Here is a 17,723-nt window from a genome sequence, read left to right on the forward strand (position 1 = left end):
ATACAATTAAATAACCAGGATAATTATTTAAAGAAGGTATGCAGTAAATCAATTAAAAATAAAGAAATTTATATTTATTTGGATCTTTGAAATAGTACGTGTTTCTAGGTGGGACTCAAAACAAATAATTAAAGTGAAGAAATATGTCTAAACTTTATTGGCTCATAATCCCTCCTATACCAACCAGGCAACCACCTAATAAATGTTTGCTTGTCATTCTATTGTCTTCCATGGTTATGGATTCATCCTGAAGCAAATTATTGTATAAATCATGGTCCATAGAGTTAGTGTTGTGTGAACCATAACAAAAATTATATTTTTAATATATTAAAAGTACTTATAATGGCAGTAAAATTTTCCATAAATTAACGATAATTTACTTTATGTGTTAGAATAATGTATATTATGAATTATAAAAATGTATATTGTAACTAATTGCTTGAAAAAAATTGCACAAAAGGATGTGGTTTTTGAATGATGGTCCCATGGTCCATACAATAAATATGGCCACATGCAGAATCCTATTTTACTTTTTTCTTTTCCTATTATATGGGACCAAAAAAAAACTTAAATTTACAGAATTAAAAACTTTGAAAAAGTCCCACCCAAGAATCAAATTTCTTATGTTGTTTAAAAAGAAAAAGTAAACATCGTTGTAAATTTCTTTTCTTTTTATTTTAAATTTTTTTTATTTTTTTCGAATGAAAATTAATATTGAAATATAATATATCACACAAAAACCATATCCTTATATGTAAATTAATTGTTGGAAATATAGCATAAAATGACATTTAAAGTGGCTATTTTGTAGTACAAATATATGTGGTTCACTTTCAATTTGGGTGAGGTCAAAATGGATTCAGATTCTTCATAGTTAGACAAAGACATTGATATATTGTATGCTCAAAACGAATAATGGGTGAATGAGAAATTGATTTTCAAACTAGACCTATTTGAGTTGGAAAATGAATGCAGAAATGCAGAAGCTTTTGTTTCACATTGGTTTGAGAAGTGGGTTTGTACCACTATATATATATATAACAACCAACTACTTAAACGGCCCTAATCGAATGCTATTTCAACCTATTATTATATCTGTGTGTATATATATACACATACACATGCACAGATACATGCAAGACGAACTAAGAAAGAAATAAACAAGCATACAAGTGAAGACGACGATGGAGTGTCATTTAGAGGGAGATGATGAAGTAGTACTGGCGCCTGCTAGTCCCTTTTCGCAGTACTTGAAAAGCTCTGTGTTTTCCCTCTCCATTATTGCTGTTCTGGAAATAAGTGTTCCAATTGAAGATGATGATTCAGTCATCCTTTCTGAAATCAGGGACATCCTTTTGCCCATTAATCCAAGGTTTTCCTCAATCATGGTATGCTACCTTAATCTTATCCGCTTAATTATTTGGAATTTTTGTGATGAAGTTATGATCTTAACTTGACTGATGGAGAAAACAGGTAACAGTAATAATTAAAATAATAAGGGTAATTGTCAGAATCAAACCCTAACTACATTATACTTACACTATGTAAAAAATTATGTTATAATTTTTTTTATTTGCTTAGTAGTCAAGTCAACACCACATTTCAATGATAGGATTCTGAACTGGAACATAGGGACTTATATAACTTTTTTTTTTCTTTAAACAGGTGACCGGGAAAAATGGTGAAAAGAAATGGAAACCGGTGAAAGTTAATCTGGAAGATCATCTCAAAGTCCCGAAATTTCCCGTCGGAAAGCCGTTGGAATTCTACGACGATTGTCTGTCAGAGTATCTGACGAAGATAGCCATGGATCCATTGCCGGAAACCCGACCGTTATGGGAGATTCATATATTCCGGTACCCGACTAGCAATGCAGCCGGGAACTGTATCTTCAATCTCCACCACGCGCTCGGAGACGGCTACTCCTTGATGGGAGCTCTTCTTTGTTGCCTTCAACGGGCCGATAATCCGGCGCTGCCGCTGACGTTCCCCCGGCGGCAAAGGAGCGGCACGGAGCAGAAAAAGAATAGCAACGCCGTCGCTAGGGCGTTTAAGGCGGTGCCGAGATTCTTCACCGGCGTTGTCGATACGGTGACGGATTTTTCCTGGAGTTTTCTGAAGAGCAGTTTGATTGACGACGACGAAACGGCGATTCATTCCAAGGAAGATGGCGTCGAGTTCCGTCCGATCTCCGTTACTACTATGCCGTTTTCCCTTTCCCATCTCAAACAGATAAAATCCAGTCTTAACGTCACGATTAACGACGTGATTGTGGGGATACTCACGTACGGAATGAGATTATACATGCAGGAAACCGACAGAGAAACATGCAACGGTGAATGCACGGCGATGGTGGTGTTCAACACCAGGGCGATCGGAGGTTATAAGTCGGTGAGTGAGATGATCAAAACTAACGCGGAAATGCCATGGGGAAACCGGTTCACGTTTGTCCCCATCTCAATACCCAAACTGCGGCACCCGGCCGGCGCCGGCGACTCGTCCAATCCCCTCCGGTTCATCTACAACGCCCACCGCTTGGTCAACCGGCAACGGAATTCCGCGTCCGTCTATCTCACCGGCCAGCTCCTCGAATTCTCCAGAAAGCTCAGGGGCCCTGAGGTATGTCCACAAACTGTTTGATAAAATGCAAAGTATTATTAGTAATGTTTATAATTTACCCTAATTTATAATCAAGCTAAGACTGACTTTATTCAAATTACTCATTTAATAGCCGCTAATTTAATGATTTAAAGATTTAAGGTCAGAAGTTGGGTATATTTGTACAATAATAATTCTTCAGCTCTCATAATATAATGCATGGATGGTTGTAGGCGACTGCACAGTACATACATAGAACGTTAAGGAACACAAGCTTTTCCATGACGAACATGATCGGTCCGGTGGAAGAAACCACGCTTGCTAACCATCCAGTAAAGGGCATGTACTTCGCCGTAACCGGCGCCCCTCAGGTACATATCCAGACTTCATTTATGTTAATTCTCTAGTTTTTTAATAAGAGAAATATATAGTTGCACTTGCTAGACGCTAGTCGAGCAGGAAACTAGGGCCTAGCGCACTATAAAAATAAAATAATAATGAGGTTGCAAGTCACATATATATATATATATATTGTACTTCTTTTATTTATATAAACAAATATATTAACAAGGCGGACTTGCTCGAGTTAAATGGGCTAAATCTAATGAGTCGGGCAAGTTAACTGGGCCAAATTCGTCCGAATCCGCCGAGTTAGGTGCTAGGCCTACCTAAGTTGGGTGACGTGGCATGAAAACATTTTTTTTTTGAAAACCAAAAACCACCCATCAAATTAAATTCTCAAAGAAATGCCAAATACAAAGAGGGGGAACGAAATCCAAGTACCAAGGACAGAGTAAGAATCAGTCGCCGTGCAAGCACATGAGCTATATGATTCGCTGTGGCAAATAACAACACTGCCAATGTCACTAGCAATTAAACGACATTGCTTAACGATAAGACCAACAGGAGAATAATCATGACAATCTGAAGTAAAGGTAGAACAGAAATTTAAACAATCGGACTCAACAATATAAGGACTCGAGACACGACTCTTTAACTAGGAAAGGGCTTCCTTCACCGTCATGGTTTCCGCAATATATGGGTCTCGTGGGCAAGGGAGGTGATTTGCGTACGCAGCTATAAAATGACCATCATGGGAACGAATCACAGCGCCAAAACCCACAGTATTTGCATGAATCGCAGCATCAACATTGCACTTCAGCACACCCAAAGGCGGCGGGATCCATGAGGCAGCTGGCATGAAAACATTAATTAGCTTGGATTAGTTGTATAAAACCATGCACATGCAATGCATAATTAATATGTCAAGACGTGAGTCCGGCCATTTTATGCCGTGGTTATACCGTGGAATCGTGGATCATAGCCGATACTGCCGTTGTGCTGAACTAATACTAGAGTTGTGTTGAACTGTAGTTGCGCGGAACAGAGGCCGTTTCATCTGTCGGAACTGCAGTTGTGTTGAACTGATGAACGACCTTTGTTCCGCGTAACAATAGTTTCAATTCTTTTCAACACAAATGCAGTATCAGTACAGCAACTGCAGTATCAACCATGATCATGGTCCACAGTATAATTTGCACATTTTATGGTGACGATGTGACATGAAAACATTAATTAGCTAGGGTTGTCGGAAACCATGCACATGCATATATGAAAGTTTAATTTCAAGAAAGACACCAGATAGATACAACATTACATATATCATTCATATACTATCATATATCATCTATATATGTCTCATTATATATATATATATAGAGACAGGAACCCCAACTACAATCGTATTGTATTAGGGGGTTCTTATTTTAGATCTAACCAAGTTGATGAATTACTCCTAAAGGTTCCCATCAAACTAGTGCTAGTTGATGAGAATGACTTCGGAAACAGCAAAGTTCAATTTTTCTGGGGTATTATCTAAATTCCAATAAAATATAATCGGATCACTATATATATGTATAAATAAAGGAAATGGCATATATATTTTCACTGATCTTGATTATATTGGTTTGGCATGACGGTTTGCAGAGTATATTCGTGAGCATGCTGAGCTACGCAGGAAAACTGAGAGTCACCTTTGTGACGGAGAAAGATTTCATAGATGTGAAGAAACTGAAGTCATGTGTTGAGTCTGCTTTTGATGAAATCTTCAGATTAGCACTCAACTCTTCTCCACCACCTGCATGAATATAATATAATATATACACATACTCTACATGCATATGCTTATTATATATGCATGTGTATGTAATTTTGTGTTGTTTTCTCCAACATATGTATACCTCAGAGGTTATGAGGTTTAGCCGTGTTGAGTACAAACATAAGCCTATAGTTTACCTATAGGTTAAAACAAATTAAAACACGTCCTTATTCGGATCAGAGTGCATGTCAGACACATTATCCTTATATGTCTATGTGTTTGTGTGGTCTTTCAAATAATAATCTCTTCAATTAATTGTGTTAACTTCAATTTCCTTCCTTTTGTTTTTCAAACATAGAAATAAATGCATTAAAACAGTCCAATCATGCATAGTGTTGTTTTTTGGGCATCATGCCAATGAGTACGTGCATTGAAAGGTCTTAATCTCATTGTTAGTAATACTGCTATAACCACTCATCTAATTATTATCACCCCAAGTACTTAAATTCCACTCCTTGCCCACTGGTGATAAATTAATTATATCGTGCATTCAGGATTCAACTGGTAATGTGAACCTGATATAAATTTACTTTTAGTATATGGCATGCTCATTTTTATTATGTTTATTATAATTTGGTACACATACATCTATTTTTGATATATGTAGGTTCATTTTTAATGTATTGCAAGTCAAAATGGATTAGTATTATATTTCATTAGAAATGAACTTGCAGGCATGATCCATATTGCTACATGAATCATGGTTTACAATTATAGTCGTCAAAATTAAATAAATTTAACCACCGAATTAGTCCGTTTTGCCTCACAAAAAGAGCGGGACAAACTCTTATTTTTAAGGCACCCATAATAGGCGGGCTTTTTGCCCAATCCATGTACCCTGGGCCACGGGTTAGCCCGCCACCACCCTAATTATTTAAAGGGAAAATGGTCAAATAAATCTCGAACTTTAGCTGAAAAGTCAATTAGCCTCTTAAACTTTTTAAAAGTGCAATTACACCCTTCAATAATTGATTTTGATGCAATGAAGTCCAAAAACCGGTTAATAACCTGCTATCACAGGTAATTAGAGTTCCGTTATGGGTGATGTCTATTTATGGATGAAGACGTGGGTGGTGCTTCATCATCAGACAAAAGTTGCATTTCAAATTCGTTTTTAGTGTTAGGGTAGATGTTCAAACCATGCCTTAGAAAATCTAGAGATCGGGCTCCTAGAATTATTATTAGACTGGGGTTGAGTTGAGCTTTTTGTATGCAGAAGTAGTGTACATTTAATTTTAGTATTGAAGTTTGAAATATGACGAACTCAATTTACCTCCTAATAAAATATTGGAGCGAATTCATAGGGTTAAAAAATTAGTCTGACAAAATTGATATATTTGAGTTATATATATATAAAAGCAAAACAAAACAAAGACCTCATAAATGCCATGGCTTGCTAGCTAGCATCTTCGATCATCAAGATGAAGACACCATGGCCCAATGTCTTCGTTAATTAAGTTCATTCTTTCATTCTTTTAGTAGGTTATCGAATACATGATGGTAATTTACTAAAAGAGCCAATAATTATAAGTTTTAGTTAATGTGCTACTTTATTTTAATGTTTCTAAATTGATGTTGTCTTGTGACTCACTCATATCATCAATTTAATATTCGGAATATTTAAATCGTCAACGAATATATTAGGGCGTGTATTAAGAAAAAAAGCTCATGTGATTGCTCACTCTCAAGCCATAATTTATTGGCCATATATTGGTTGAGATGTGTGGGATGCAAATATCCCTCATTGTGCGTATTCATGATTTCATTTCGCAATAATAGTTCTCTTTGATGGGGTTTGAAAAAAAAAAGATAATACTATTAAATTTAACATGAACTTTGGTTAATTAATTAGAATTACGCATTGGACATTGATGAAACGGTACACGTAATTTACAATATACATTCAAAACAAATGAGAAACTAGGCCTAATTTTATGTTTTTAAAAAATAAATCTATCATGTTCTTGTTTAAAAGTAAACTCAAGTCACCATATAAGCATTAATAAAAAAGAAACATTTTATATTAATTGATTATAGTAATAGGCCGGCATGGTTTGGTGGCAACTATATTTACTGCATGCCTAACGCACCCTTTTATTGTTAGTACCTACCTCACATTGCAGTTGGTGAACATTTTTAAAACTCAACTCACATTCTCTCCATTGGTATCTCAAGTACACTCACTAAAATATATCTTAATAATAATTAAATACCTTTAAAAAATTAATAAAATATAAGATTTTTAAAAAAAATCAAATTTCATAATAAACATAACTTAAATATTCTAATATAATAACTTTTTAAAGGAAAAAATTGATATTGAAATTCTAAATAAATATATAGTTACGTTGGTAGAAGTGGAAGACGTCTTTTTACTATTTACTTTTAATAATAGGGCGGGACGGGCTAAATTTCAAATAAATGGTATATATAAATTCAAATCTCTATCATGCCTACAAATTTTAAATTTCACCCCTGCTCTTCAACTACTATCATCTTAAAATATTTATTAAAAAAAAAAAAACCTCAATAATGAAGGTAAGATTTGAGTAAATAGCCACATTACAACTCTCGTTTGTATTAATAATAATCACTCGTAAATTTATAGTTTCATTTTTAATTTTTAAAAAGACACATCTTCAATTGTTCATAATGAATTAACCCCTCCCAAAACCTTATTCCTCACTTTTTTACTTTCAAATCAAGAATTCATTTCTGGCGAAAATGACAACAAGAGAAACATGGATCACATCATTTAATATGATTTTATGCTGCAAAAACTATGCTTATGGTACTATCCAGTGTGGCTGCTTCCTTCTAAAACTGTTATTATACCAATTAATCCAATATTTCTACAACAGCTCACATGCCATAGTTATGCATTCTTAAAATATTTACTTTTATGAAAAAATTGATAATCATGCATTGATATACGTCATTATACCGAACGATATTTAAATAAATTTTGAAACACTAATTAAAAAAAAAAACACATTGGGCGTTAGGCTATTCGCCCAATGCGCGTGTAAAAACTAGTATATATATATATAGGGTGGAAGTTCGAACCATGCCATAGACAATTTAAAGATTGTTCTCCTAGAATTGTTAGACTAGGGTTGGCTTTAACTCTTTGTATGCATAAATATACAATTTAATATTGAGTGAGTGAGTTTTGAAATTTGACAAAACTCAATTTCTTTGAAAAATTAGTCTGAAAAAATTGAGATATCTGAGTTATATAAAAAAATTAAAAAACAAAACATAAAAACAAAAACAATGACCTCATAAATGCCATGGCCCGCTAGCTAGCATGCATCTTCATCAAGATGTAGACACCAAGACCCAATGTCTGATCTTCATTAAGATGAAGATGTCATGGCCTAGTGTATTCATCAAATTAAATGACATTAAAATTAATGGATGATGATTATTGTTGTTTCTATTTCTTTCATTCTTTTAATTAATAAATACCTATTTAGTTATGGACAAAGACACCACATTAGTTTAATTTTATGACAATGGATACTATCATATGGGTCATTTCGTACAAGGTATTTTGTGACGATGGACAATAATATAATATTATAATATTATAATCTTAACTTATACTATAAATAAAGATTATTGTAACATATTTTTAAATTTAAGTCAGCCATCAATCAAATAGCATGAGAGCTCCATCTTGCTTCAATTCTCCCCTGCCTTTTTTCTAGTCAATTTTTTGTGATAGTTTTAGTAAGGAAAATGTTACTAGTGCTTTAATAACTTGTACATATCAAGATAGCTTGTAGACTTCTACTTTTTTAAAATTATTGTCACGCTATTTAAAAGTTTAAATAATAATATAAGTAGGGCAATCCCAACAAAAATAACCCAACAGTTATCAAATTAATCCAACAGTTAGTTTGGTAAAGTATACAGCTTTAAGTTTGACTTTTTATGAGAGCTATCTATTGGTCTTCTTGAAGTCCTTTGTCGACTAGAGGACCAAACCTTCTCGGTTCGAGCCAACTAGCTATAGATAACGTAGGTTGGTTTACTTCCTTATTATCATTCTTTGTTGGCAAGGCAAGATTCATCTAACCGCATAATTTAAAGTAAATAAAAAATGAAATTTAATAATAGTAATACGTCAAGCACAATATCAATAATAAGTCTAGCATTATTTACTTTTTTTTAAAAAAGGAAGAAGTTAGGTTGCGTTAATTGCAGTAGGACAGTGATAATGTTTAAGAGATCAAATTAAGTGTACGTATTGATATTGCTGGATTTGAGTATATATATGTGTACTGGATTAGGTGAAAAGTTATGATGCACAGAAACATTAAAGAGTCGGATTTCGGAAAGGTTTATTTCCACAAAAGCAAACACATTTCTTTAAAAAGAATTGTAAACAATTAGTATTTATACATATTACCAGAAAAAATTATTTGTAAACACATATTTATATTTATAATATTCGTACATTTTGCTCACTTCTTATACTATGTTTTCCAGTTTCCACTTCCGTGTAAAATAGACAAAGGGTCTCCAATTCAAATATTCACATGTTTGGTATAGTATATTGTGTTTTCCTTGTTTCATATTTTTGTACAATTTTTACAAAAAATTATGAGTTGGAATTGACTTATAGTGGCAAAGACAATTTTAGTCCTCCATAAAAAAATCAGACAATATGTGGACACACTTATTGTGACGGAGACAATTTTAGTCCTCCGTCTATTATCTGGTTAGTTGACTGTTTAAATGAGGGCATTTCTGTCAAATTAGCAAAATTCAAGCAATTTTCGGCCAAGGCTTAGCCGCCGGCCGGCGACCTCCTCTCCCGCAACAATAGGCGATGACGGTGGTCTATTTTTTCGACGTGGTCTTCTCCTCCGACCGAGGCTTAGCAGCCGACGACCTCCTCATCCTCTCGTCTCTCTATACCTCTCTCTCCAACATGGGATGTTTCTCCCTCGACGAAGCTTAGGGACGAACAGAGTTACAGCAGCAGCTCTGACAATGGCGTCCCCTGATCTCCCTTTTCCCAGCGAGGCAGAGCACTCCAGCGGTAGCGCGAGCGATCCATTTCGGTGGTCGAGGCAGGACCGTGAGAGCTTCCCTCCTCTAGTTTCGACGACGCAAGGTAGCAGCAACGAGTTTGGAATCTTTGGTAGGTTCAGCAGATCGACGGTAGCAGCGGCATGGACTCCTCGACGGCGAACAGTGGCGGCGTCTCCCTCCTCTGTTTCTAGTTGTTCTTCTTCTCGGCGAAGGCATCGGCGAACAGAGGATGAAGGCAACTTCATGATGAATTAAAAGATGGATTAGAATGACTAATAAGGTAATTTTCTGTTTAATTATGGTGAAGATTAAATGGATTATAGGTTAATGAAGATTAATTAAGCAACGCCCCCTCCATTCCCTCGCACCCCTTCCTCCAAAATTAGTAAAAATAAATCAAAGAAAAAAATAACCCCACCCCAATCCAACCCAAAGAACCTAGAAAAAACAAAACCAATCCATCCCAATCTCTAGAAAAAATCAGAAAAATTTGTTGGCATAGATCGACCCATCGGAATCCATGAAGTGCCGATTCCATTCTTTCACAAAGAATCCATGATTTTCTGGTTCAAATAATCCATATGGAAGTATATGGAAGTATTAACACCGCTCCATGAATTTCTGGGTCAAATAATCCATGAATTTCACAAAATAACACAGCTCCAATTCTAGAGCATATGGAAGTATTAAATCTCCAGAAAAGAACTTACCAGATAAAATGAAGAAATCCTCAAGTTTTATGCCAAACCTTGCATGGCCTAAATCAGAGAAGAAGCTGAATCTTCCCTGCCAGCACCGCAAACTCAAACAGATGCACCTAGATATGCTTCGTGAAATCTGCAGGGAAGAACATTGCACTCAGGATGAAATAAAAAGGAAGAGATATCATGAAATGACAAATTTACCCCCTCTCAAACGGCCATCTAACGGGGAGTATAGACAGAGGACCAAAATTGTCCCCGTTACAATAAGTGTGTCCACAAATTGTCTGATTTTTTTATGGAGGACTAAAATTGTTTTTGCCACTATAAGTTTAGGACCAAAAAAGAATTGACTCAATAATTATTGTATTGGAATTTACAGGTTTTTGGTGCATACCACATGTTTTCTCAGTTTTCTACTTTTGTGCAATTTAAACTAACAAAGATCTAAAATTTAAATTTTACATGCTATTCGTACAAAAGAATATATATACTCATAAAAAAACAAATGAGTTACCATTCAATCATTAATGAGAGTGGTTGATTCATATATAAACCTAATAATGTGAATCAAGTGATGGAATTTTAAAGATATTTCATAATTGAAACCACCTCAACTAACATATATTAATTTGAAGATCAAATCAGTGGGGCTATTGGATAAAATTAAAAAGGATAAAGGCCATCACTAGTGTCAGAAGGAGATACACCATGACATTACATTATAATTTTGAAGGTCTATCCACATTGCATTTAGTAGGAAAATTAAGGTCCGGAAAATGGTTACTTTTTGCAACATTTTTTTTTCTTTTTTCGGTGTTTGGTTGACGGTCAGGAAAATATTTTTATTTTCTTATTACTATGTTATTTTTTAAAAAGAATATTAATTATTTTAACGATGATAATAATTATTTGTATTAAAATAAAATTATAGATTAAAATTTATGATAGTTATAAGGATTAACAATAACTATCATATATTTAAAAGGATGTAAATGAACTTTTAACTTATCATAATAAAAATAAATACTTGAAGTGATAAATATAATGATTCTGATTTTACACATGAAGTTTCATTATTCTAACGCATAATGTATATTATTCTATCACATAAAATACATTATTCTAATACATAAAATATATTATTCTAACTCATAATATATATTATTCTAACTCATAAAATTCAAGGGCGGCATTTTAAACCGTGATCCACGCAACTCGATTCACACAATAATTTGCCAACTGGAAGCCGTATTTGTTGATTTATAGTTGCATTTTGACAATAACCAGTCAATGATGATACTCTATTTTTAACACTATATCCCGTACATCAATCACTATAAAATTACTATAAATATGATTTAGAATGCACCACATAGACTAATCTATCCACAACTCTTTAATAAGTTTGAGTGCATGCCGTCACTATCTGCCAATAATTGTTTCAAAATACTGAATTGTAGCCCGTAAGGGGAGTCCAAGTGGTAAGAGAGTTACACCTGCAGTCGAGAGGTTGTGGGTTCGATCCTCAAGCCATTGGGTTTGAGCCGGTTAGCTATGGGTAACCTAGGTCCTTTGCCGGCTAGGGTCACAGAGCGAGGGTTTACTCACATACTCACACAGTGAGTAGTGGAGTTTACCTAGTTAATCCAAAAAAAATACTGAATTGTAGATGATTAAAAAAAAAAAAAACCTTAATTGACGCAAAACTATAACAAATACGTATGGAGTAACTAGGACAATTATTTAAAGAAGATATGTTGTTAATCAATTTTTTTTTTTTTTTACCAAAACGAAACTTCATTTATTCATAAAATCTAAAGCAAGAACAAAGTCCAAGCTAAAAAATAGGAGAAGAAACACGCCACTTTTAAAGGATTTGCCAAAAAAAGCAGTCGTTATACCATGACCATGGTCCACCCCTATAATTTGCGCAAAAAAAGAGCCACCCTATCTAATCAACGTATAGACAACTAGACCGAGAAACGTACACAAATAGTCTATCAAAAGAGGATTTTCAAACCAACACGAACACGAACAGAATTTTCAAAAACCTTAACAAACGAACACGAACACGAACACTCTAAAATGCTTAACAAACGAACACGAACAATCTCCGTTCGTTTATGTTTGGTTCGTTAACAGCCCTAGTCATATTTAGTCATATTTTTTTTAATTTTGTCATATTACGTCCCTGACTTTGAACAATTTCCACTTTAGTCCTCAACTATTGTGTCATTGTCACATTTAGTCCTATTTTTTTTAATTTTGTCATATTACATCCATGATTTTGAACAACTTTCACTTTTAGTCATTGACTATTATGGTATTGCCACATTTAGTCATATTCTTTTAATTTTGCCATATGTACATATAATTAAGACAATTATTTAAAGAAGGTAGCCAGGTAGGTAGTAAATTAATTATTGGCTCACAATCCCTCCTATCCCAACTACCTAATAAATGAATCATTATTATGTAGGTGGACCATAGTTCAAAACTGTGTGGAATATACTATCAAATAATGTACATTCAGTACACAAATAATTTACTTTAAATATATTAAAATTATATATTATATTTAAAAAAGTACATTATTCGTGTATCAAATGTAAATAATGTACATTATTTTGTATAATATACTTTTTTTTATATTAAAAATATACTTGTAGTTATGATCCACACAACACGGTATCGACCATTTTCTTATTGTGAAACATCACCATCCTGTTCTACTTTTTTTTTTTCCCTATTATATGGGACCAAATTTTATTTCTAAAAATACCCTGGCCCCTCCCGAATTTTGTTTCTAAAAAAAGAAACTCTTGGGGTTGCTATTATGTTGTTTAAAAAGAAAAAGGAAACATATTGTAAATTTATTTCTTTTCATCTTAATTTGTTGTATTTTTCCAATGAAAATTAATATTTACATATAATTTACCACACAAATATCATATCCTTATGTAAATTAATTATATACAAATTTCATTGATAAACCTATGCATTCTTCAACAATTCACCTTGCAACTTCTGTACCCTATCTCTTGTCACTAAGGTGGCACACAAATTAATAATGTAAAGCAATCCAAAAGAAGTTTTCATTTAACAAGAGTTTTATGACATGTACTTTCTGTTCTTCCTCCTTCAATTTTATTCATTGATGTGGTGGATACTGTTAAGTAACTTTTTTAATTGAATGCTATTTCAACCTATTATTATATCTCGGTGTGTATATATATACATGCAATACAAGAGGAACTACGAAAGAAATTAAATAAAGAAGCATACAAGCTAAGCTAGTGAAGAGAAGATGGAGTGTTATTTAGAAGGAGATGATGAAGTAGTTCTGGAGCCATGGCCTGCTAGTCCCTTTTCGCACTACATGAACAGCTCTGTGTTGTCCTTCACCATTATTGCTGTTCTGGAAATAGGTGTTCCAATTGAAGATGATGATTCAGTCATCCTTTCTGAAATCAGGGATGTCTTTTTGCCCATTAATCCAAGGTTTTCCTCAATCATGGTATGCAACCTTAATCTTATCTACTTAATTATTTATAGTTTGTGTGATGTAGTTATGATGTTAACTTGACTTATGGTAAAAAGTATTAATAATAACTAAAAGGATAAGTGTCAGAATCAAACCTTTAATACATTAAATGGTTAATACAATATAAAATTAAAAAATTTGAGTAGCAGTCAGCCCGTCACATTTCAATGACATGATTCGAATTAGCTGGTCAAGAGCAGTGACTTATATTTTTCTTTCTTTAAACAGGTGGCCGGGAAAAATGGTGGGAAGAATTGGAAACCGGTGAAAGTTAATCTCAAAGACCATCTCAAAGTCCCGATATTCCCCGTCGGGAAGCCGTTGGAATTCTACGACGATTGTTTGTCGGAGTATCTGACGAAGATAGCCATGGATCCATTCCCGGAAACCCGACCGTTATGGGAGATTCACATATTCCGGTACCCGACGAGCAATGCAGCCGGGAACTGTATCTTCAAGCTCCACCACTCTCTCGGAGACGGATACTCCTTGATGGGAGCTCTTCTTTCTTGCCTTCAACGGGCCGATAATCCGGCCCTGCCGTTGACGTTTCCCCGGCGGGAGAGGAGCGGAAAGGATCAAGGGAAGAATAGCAACGCCGTGGCCAGGGCGGTCAAGGCGGTGCCGAGGTTATTGTCCGGCGTTGTGGACACGGTGACGGATTTTTCCTGGAGTGTTCTGAAGGGCAGTTTGATTGACGACGACAAAACGGCGATTCATTCCAAGGAAGACGGCGTCGAGTTCCGTCCGATTTCCGTTACTACCATGCCGTTTTCGCTTTACGATCTCAAACAGATAAAATCCAGTCTTAACGTCACGATAAACGACGTGATTTCGGGGATACTAACGTACGGACTGAGATTATACATGCAGGAAACCGATAGAGAAACGTGTAACGCGGAATGTACGGCACTTGTGGTGTTCAACACCAGGGCGATGGGAGGTTATAAATCGGTGAGCGAAATGATCAAACCTAACGCGGAAATGCCATGGGGAAACCGGTTCACATTTCTCCCCTTCACGATACCCAAACTGCACGGCGAGTCGTCCAATCCCCTCCGGTTCATCTACAACGCCCACCGCATGGTGAAGCGGCAACGGAATTCCGCGTCCGTCTATCTCACCAGCCAGCTCCTCGAATTCTCCAGAAAGCTCAGGGGCCCTGAGGTATGCCCGCAAAGTGTTCGACAAAATGCAAATTATCGTTTTAAGATTTATGGTCAGAGGTTAGGGATATTTGTACAATAACTATTCATCAGCTTTCATAATGGATGGTTGCAGGCAACTGCACAGTTCATACATGGAACGATAAGGAACACAAGCCTTACGATGACGAACATGATCGGTCCGGTGGAAGAAACCACCCTTGCTAACCATCCAGTAAAGGGCATGTACTTCGCCGTATCCGGCGCCCCTTTGGTACATATCCAAACTTCCTTTAGGTTAATTCTCTAGTTTTTGCCCGTAAGGGCAGCCCAAGTGGTAAGGAGTTACACCTGCAACCGAGAGGTCGTGAATTTGAACCTCAAGCCCTTGGGTTTGAGCTGGTCAGTTATGGGTAACCTAAATTGGTTTACTTCCGGTTTACTCACTACTCACACAGTCAGGAGTGGATTTACCTAGTTAATCCAAAAAAAAATTCTCTTAGTTTTTTTTTAAAGAGAAATGTGAATATGTGTGTGTAAATATATATACTTAATTTCAACAGAGGTTCTTGTTAGCAAATTCAAAATTTATAACCTAAACAAATGATCCTTTTGGATTACTTTTCTGGTGATCCCCTATTTTAATTAAGGGTATTTTCGTCATGTCAAATTTTTCTTTTCTAATCAATTAATGTTAGCGTCGAACTTCTGTGTCTTTTTCTTTTAGACTCAATTTCCTCACCAACGTATGTAGTTTCATTCTGTGACCACTCATTTGAAATGGTGATAGAGATGTCATGACACTACTAATAGTTAGAGACTTCAATGTCTATTAATTAGCTCATAACCATTTAAAAAAAAAAAAAACTTTAAGAATACCTAGTATACAAGCACTTATTAAGACTTGTAAATTAATTGAAACATAATTATTAAGGTCAAGCTAAGTTGTTGAGTTCATTTTATGTGGCGGCTTGGCATGCAAACATTAATTAGCTAGGGTTGTCTGAAATCATGCATCCACTTGCATAATTAATATGTTAAGACATGGAGTTCATTTTATGACGGTGACGTGGCTTGAAAACATTAATTAGCTAGGGGAAACCATGCACATGCATAACTAATATGTCAAGACATTGAGTCTATTTTATGGGGGCGACGTGGCATGAAGACATTATTAGAACATTAAATTCAAGGAAGACATACACCAGATACACCATGCGCCATTACATATATCATTCATATCATATATCAGCTATGTCTCATTATAGGTAGGGGGAGACACAAGATACAGCATTATTACATATATCATTCATATCATATATGTCAGCTATGTCTCAATATATATATATATATATATATATATATATATATATATATATATATATATATAACTGTTGCAAAAATTCCCGCCTAGGCGCTAGGCGCCCCTAGACTGAGGCGAATTACATACTCTCTAGGCGTCCGCCTAGGTGGCTGACCGTCTAGACAGCCGCCTAGCGCCTAACTCGGCTAACTGGACCGAGTTGGCGGCCGACTTGGCCGAGTTAACTCGCCCAACTCGACAAAGTTAGAGGAATTAACTCGAGCAAGTTGGTCTTGTTAAAATTTTATTATATTTATATATATTTAAATTTATTTATTTATATAAATAAGAGAAGTAATATATATATATATATATGATTTTTATTATGGTGAGAACAATTCTTTAGGTGTGGATGTGAGGACAAATGGCATATATATGTTTTCACTGATCTTGATTATATTGGTTTGGCATGACGGTTTGCAGAGTTTATTGGTGACGATGGTGAGCTACGTGGATAAACTTAGACTCACCTTTGTGACGGAGAAAGATTTCATAGATGTGAAGAAACTGAAGTCATGTATTGAGTCTGCTTTTGATGAAATCTTCAGATTAGCACTCAACTCTTCTCCACCTAGGCCACCATCTGCATGAATATATATACACTAATACACATAGTCTTACCAGTATTACATTCCTGCATGCATATTCTTATATATGCATGTGTTATGTGTATGTAATTTTGTGTTGTTTTCTCCAACATATGTATACCTCAGATCAGAGGTTATGAGGTTAGCCGTGTTGAGTACAAGCATAAGCTTATAGTTTACCTTTGTGTTGAAACAAATCACATCCTTATTCAGGTCAGACTCATGTGAAAAGTTATGAGTGCAACTATGTCTAAGTGTTTGTGTGGTCTTTCAAATAATAATCTCTTCCTTATTTGGATAGACTCATGTGAAAAGTTATGAGTTTGAGTGTGTCTATGTATTTGTGTGGTCTTTCAAATAATAATATCTTCAAAGGTAACACTTGTGTAAGACCGTTTCACGGGACTCAATTCGTAAAACGAGTCAGATTTAATTAATGTGTCAATTTTTTTATTAATGAGCCAGGTCTTTGACCTCATTAATCAAACATCTGACCTGTGAGACCGGTGAGACGGTCCGACATAGGTTTTTGCCATTCAAAAAATGACATTAACGTGTCAATCTATCTCTTAATTTCA

General features: G+C 35.1%; 2 protein-coding genes across 2 annotated transcripts; both read left to right on the forward strand.

Moving 5' to 3' along the window:
• The first annotated feature begins 1,147 nt into the window (after window positions 1-1,147).
• On the forward strand, window positions 1,148-5,020 carry LOC115997347 (O-acyltransferase WSD1-like). Its single transcript, XM_031236891.1, has 4 exons — window positions 1,148-1,388; window positions 1,666-2,619; window positions 2,832-2,969; window positions 4,585-5,020. Exons 1-4 carry the CDS (start codon window positions 1,185-1,187, stop codon window positions 4,741-4,743), a joined length of 1,455 nt encoding a protein of 484 aa, XP_031092751.1. The 5' UTR covers window positions 1,148-1,184; the 3' UTR covers window positions 4,744-5,020.
• An 8,683-nt stretch (window positions 5,021-13,703) lies between these two features.
• LOC115996464 (O-acyltransferase WSD1-like) lies at window positions 13,704-17,443 on the forward strand. Its single transcript, XM_031235686.1, has 4 exons — window positions 13,704-14,023; window positions 14,279-15,217; window positions 15,332-15,469; window positions 16,982-17,443. Exons 1-4 carry the CDS (start codon window positions 13,814-13,816, stop codon window positions 17,147-17,149), a joined length of 1,455 nt encoding a protein of 484 aa, XP_031091546.1. The 5' UTR covers window positions 13,704-13,813; the 3' UTR covers window positions 17,150-17,443.
• Window positions 17,444-17,723: the final 280 nt, after the last annotated feature.

This window comes from Ipomoea triloba, chromosome 11 (assembly GCF_003576645.1).
Source record: "Ipomoea triloba cultivar NCNSP0323 chromosome 11, ASM357664v1".
NCBI classification, from domain to species: domain Eukaryota; kingdom Viridiplantae; phylum Streptophyta; class Magnoliopsida; order Solanales; family Convolvulaceae; genus Ipomoea; species Ipomoea triloba.

What these genes read in the sequence shown, in the direction of transcription:
- LOC115997347 (XM_031236891.1), top strand. Translation starts at nt 1,185, where the DNA reads ATGGAGTGTCATTTAGAGGGAGATGATGAAGTAGTACTGGCGCCTGCT. An exon ending in CAAGGTTTTCCTCAATCATG is followed by an intron (nt 1,389 to 1,665) that starts GTATGCTACCTT and finishes TTCTTTAAACAG; the next exon opens with GTGACCGGGAAAAATGGTGA. An exon ending in CCGTAACCGGCGCCCCTCAG is followed by an intron (nt 2,970 to 4,584) that starts GTACATATCCAG and finishes GACGGTTTGCAG; the next exon opens with AGTATATTCGTGAGCATGCT.
- LOC115996464 (XM_031235686.1), top strand. Translation starts at nt 13,814, where the DNA reads ATGGAGTGTTATTTAGAAGGAGATGATGAAGTAGTTCTGGAGCCATGG. An exon ending in CAAGGTTTTCCTCAATCATG is followed by an intron (nt 14,024 to 14,278) that starts GTATGCAACCTT and finishes TTCTTTAAACAG; the next exon opens with GTGGCCGGGAAAAATGGTGG. An exon ending in GAAAGCTCAGGGGCCCTGAG is followed by an intron (nt 15,218 to 15,331) that starts GTATGCCCGCAA and finishes GGATGGTTGCAG; the next exon opens with GCAACTGCACAGTTCATACA.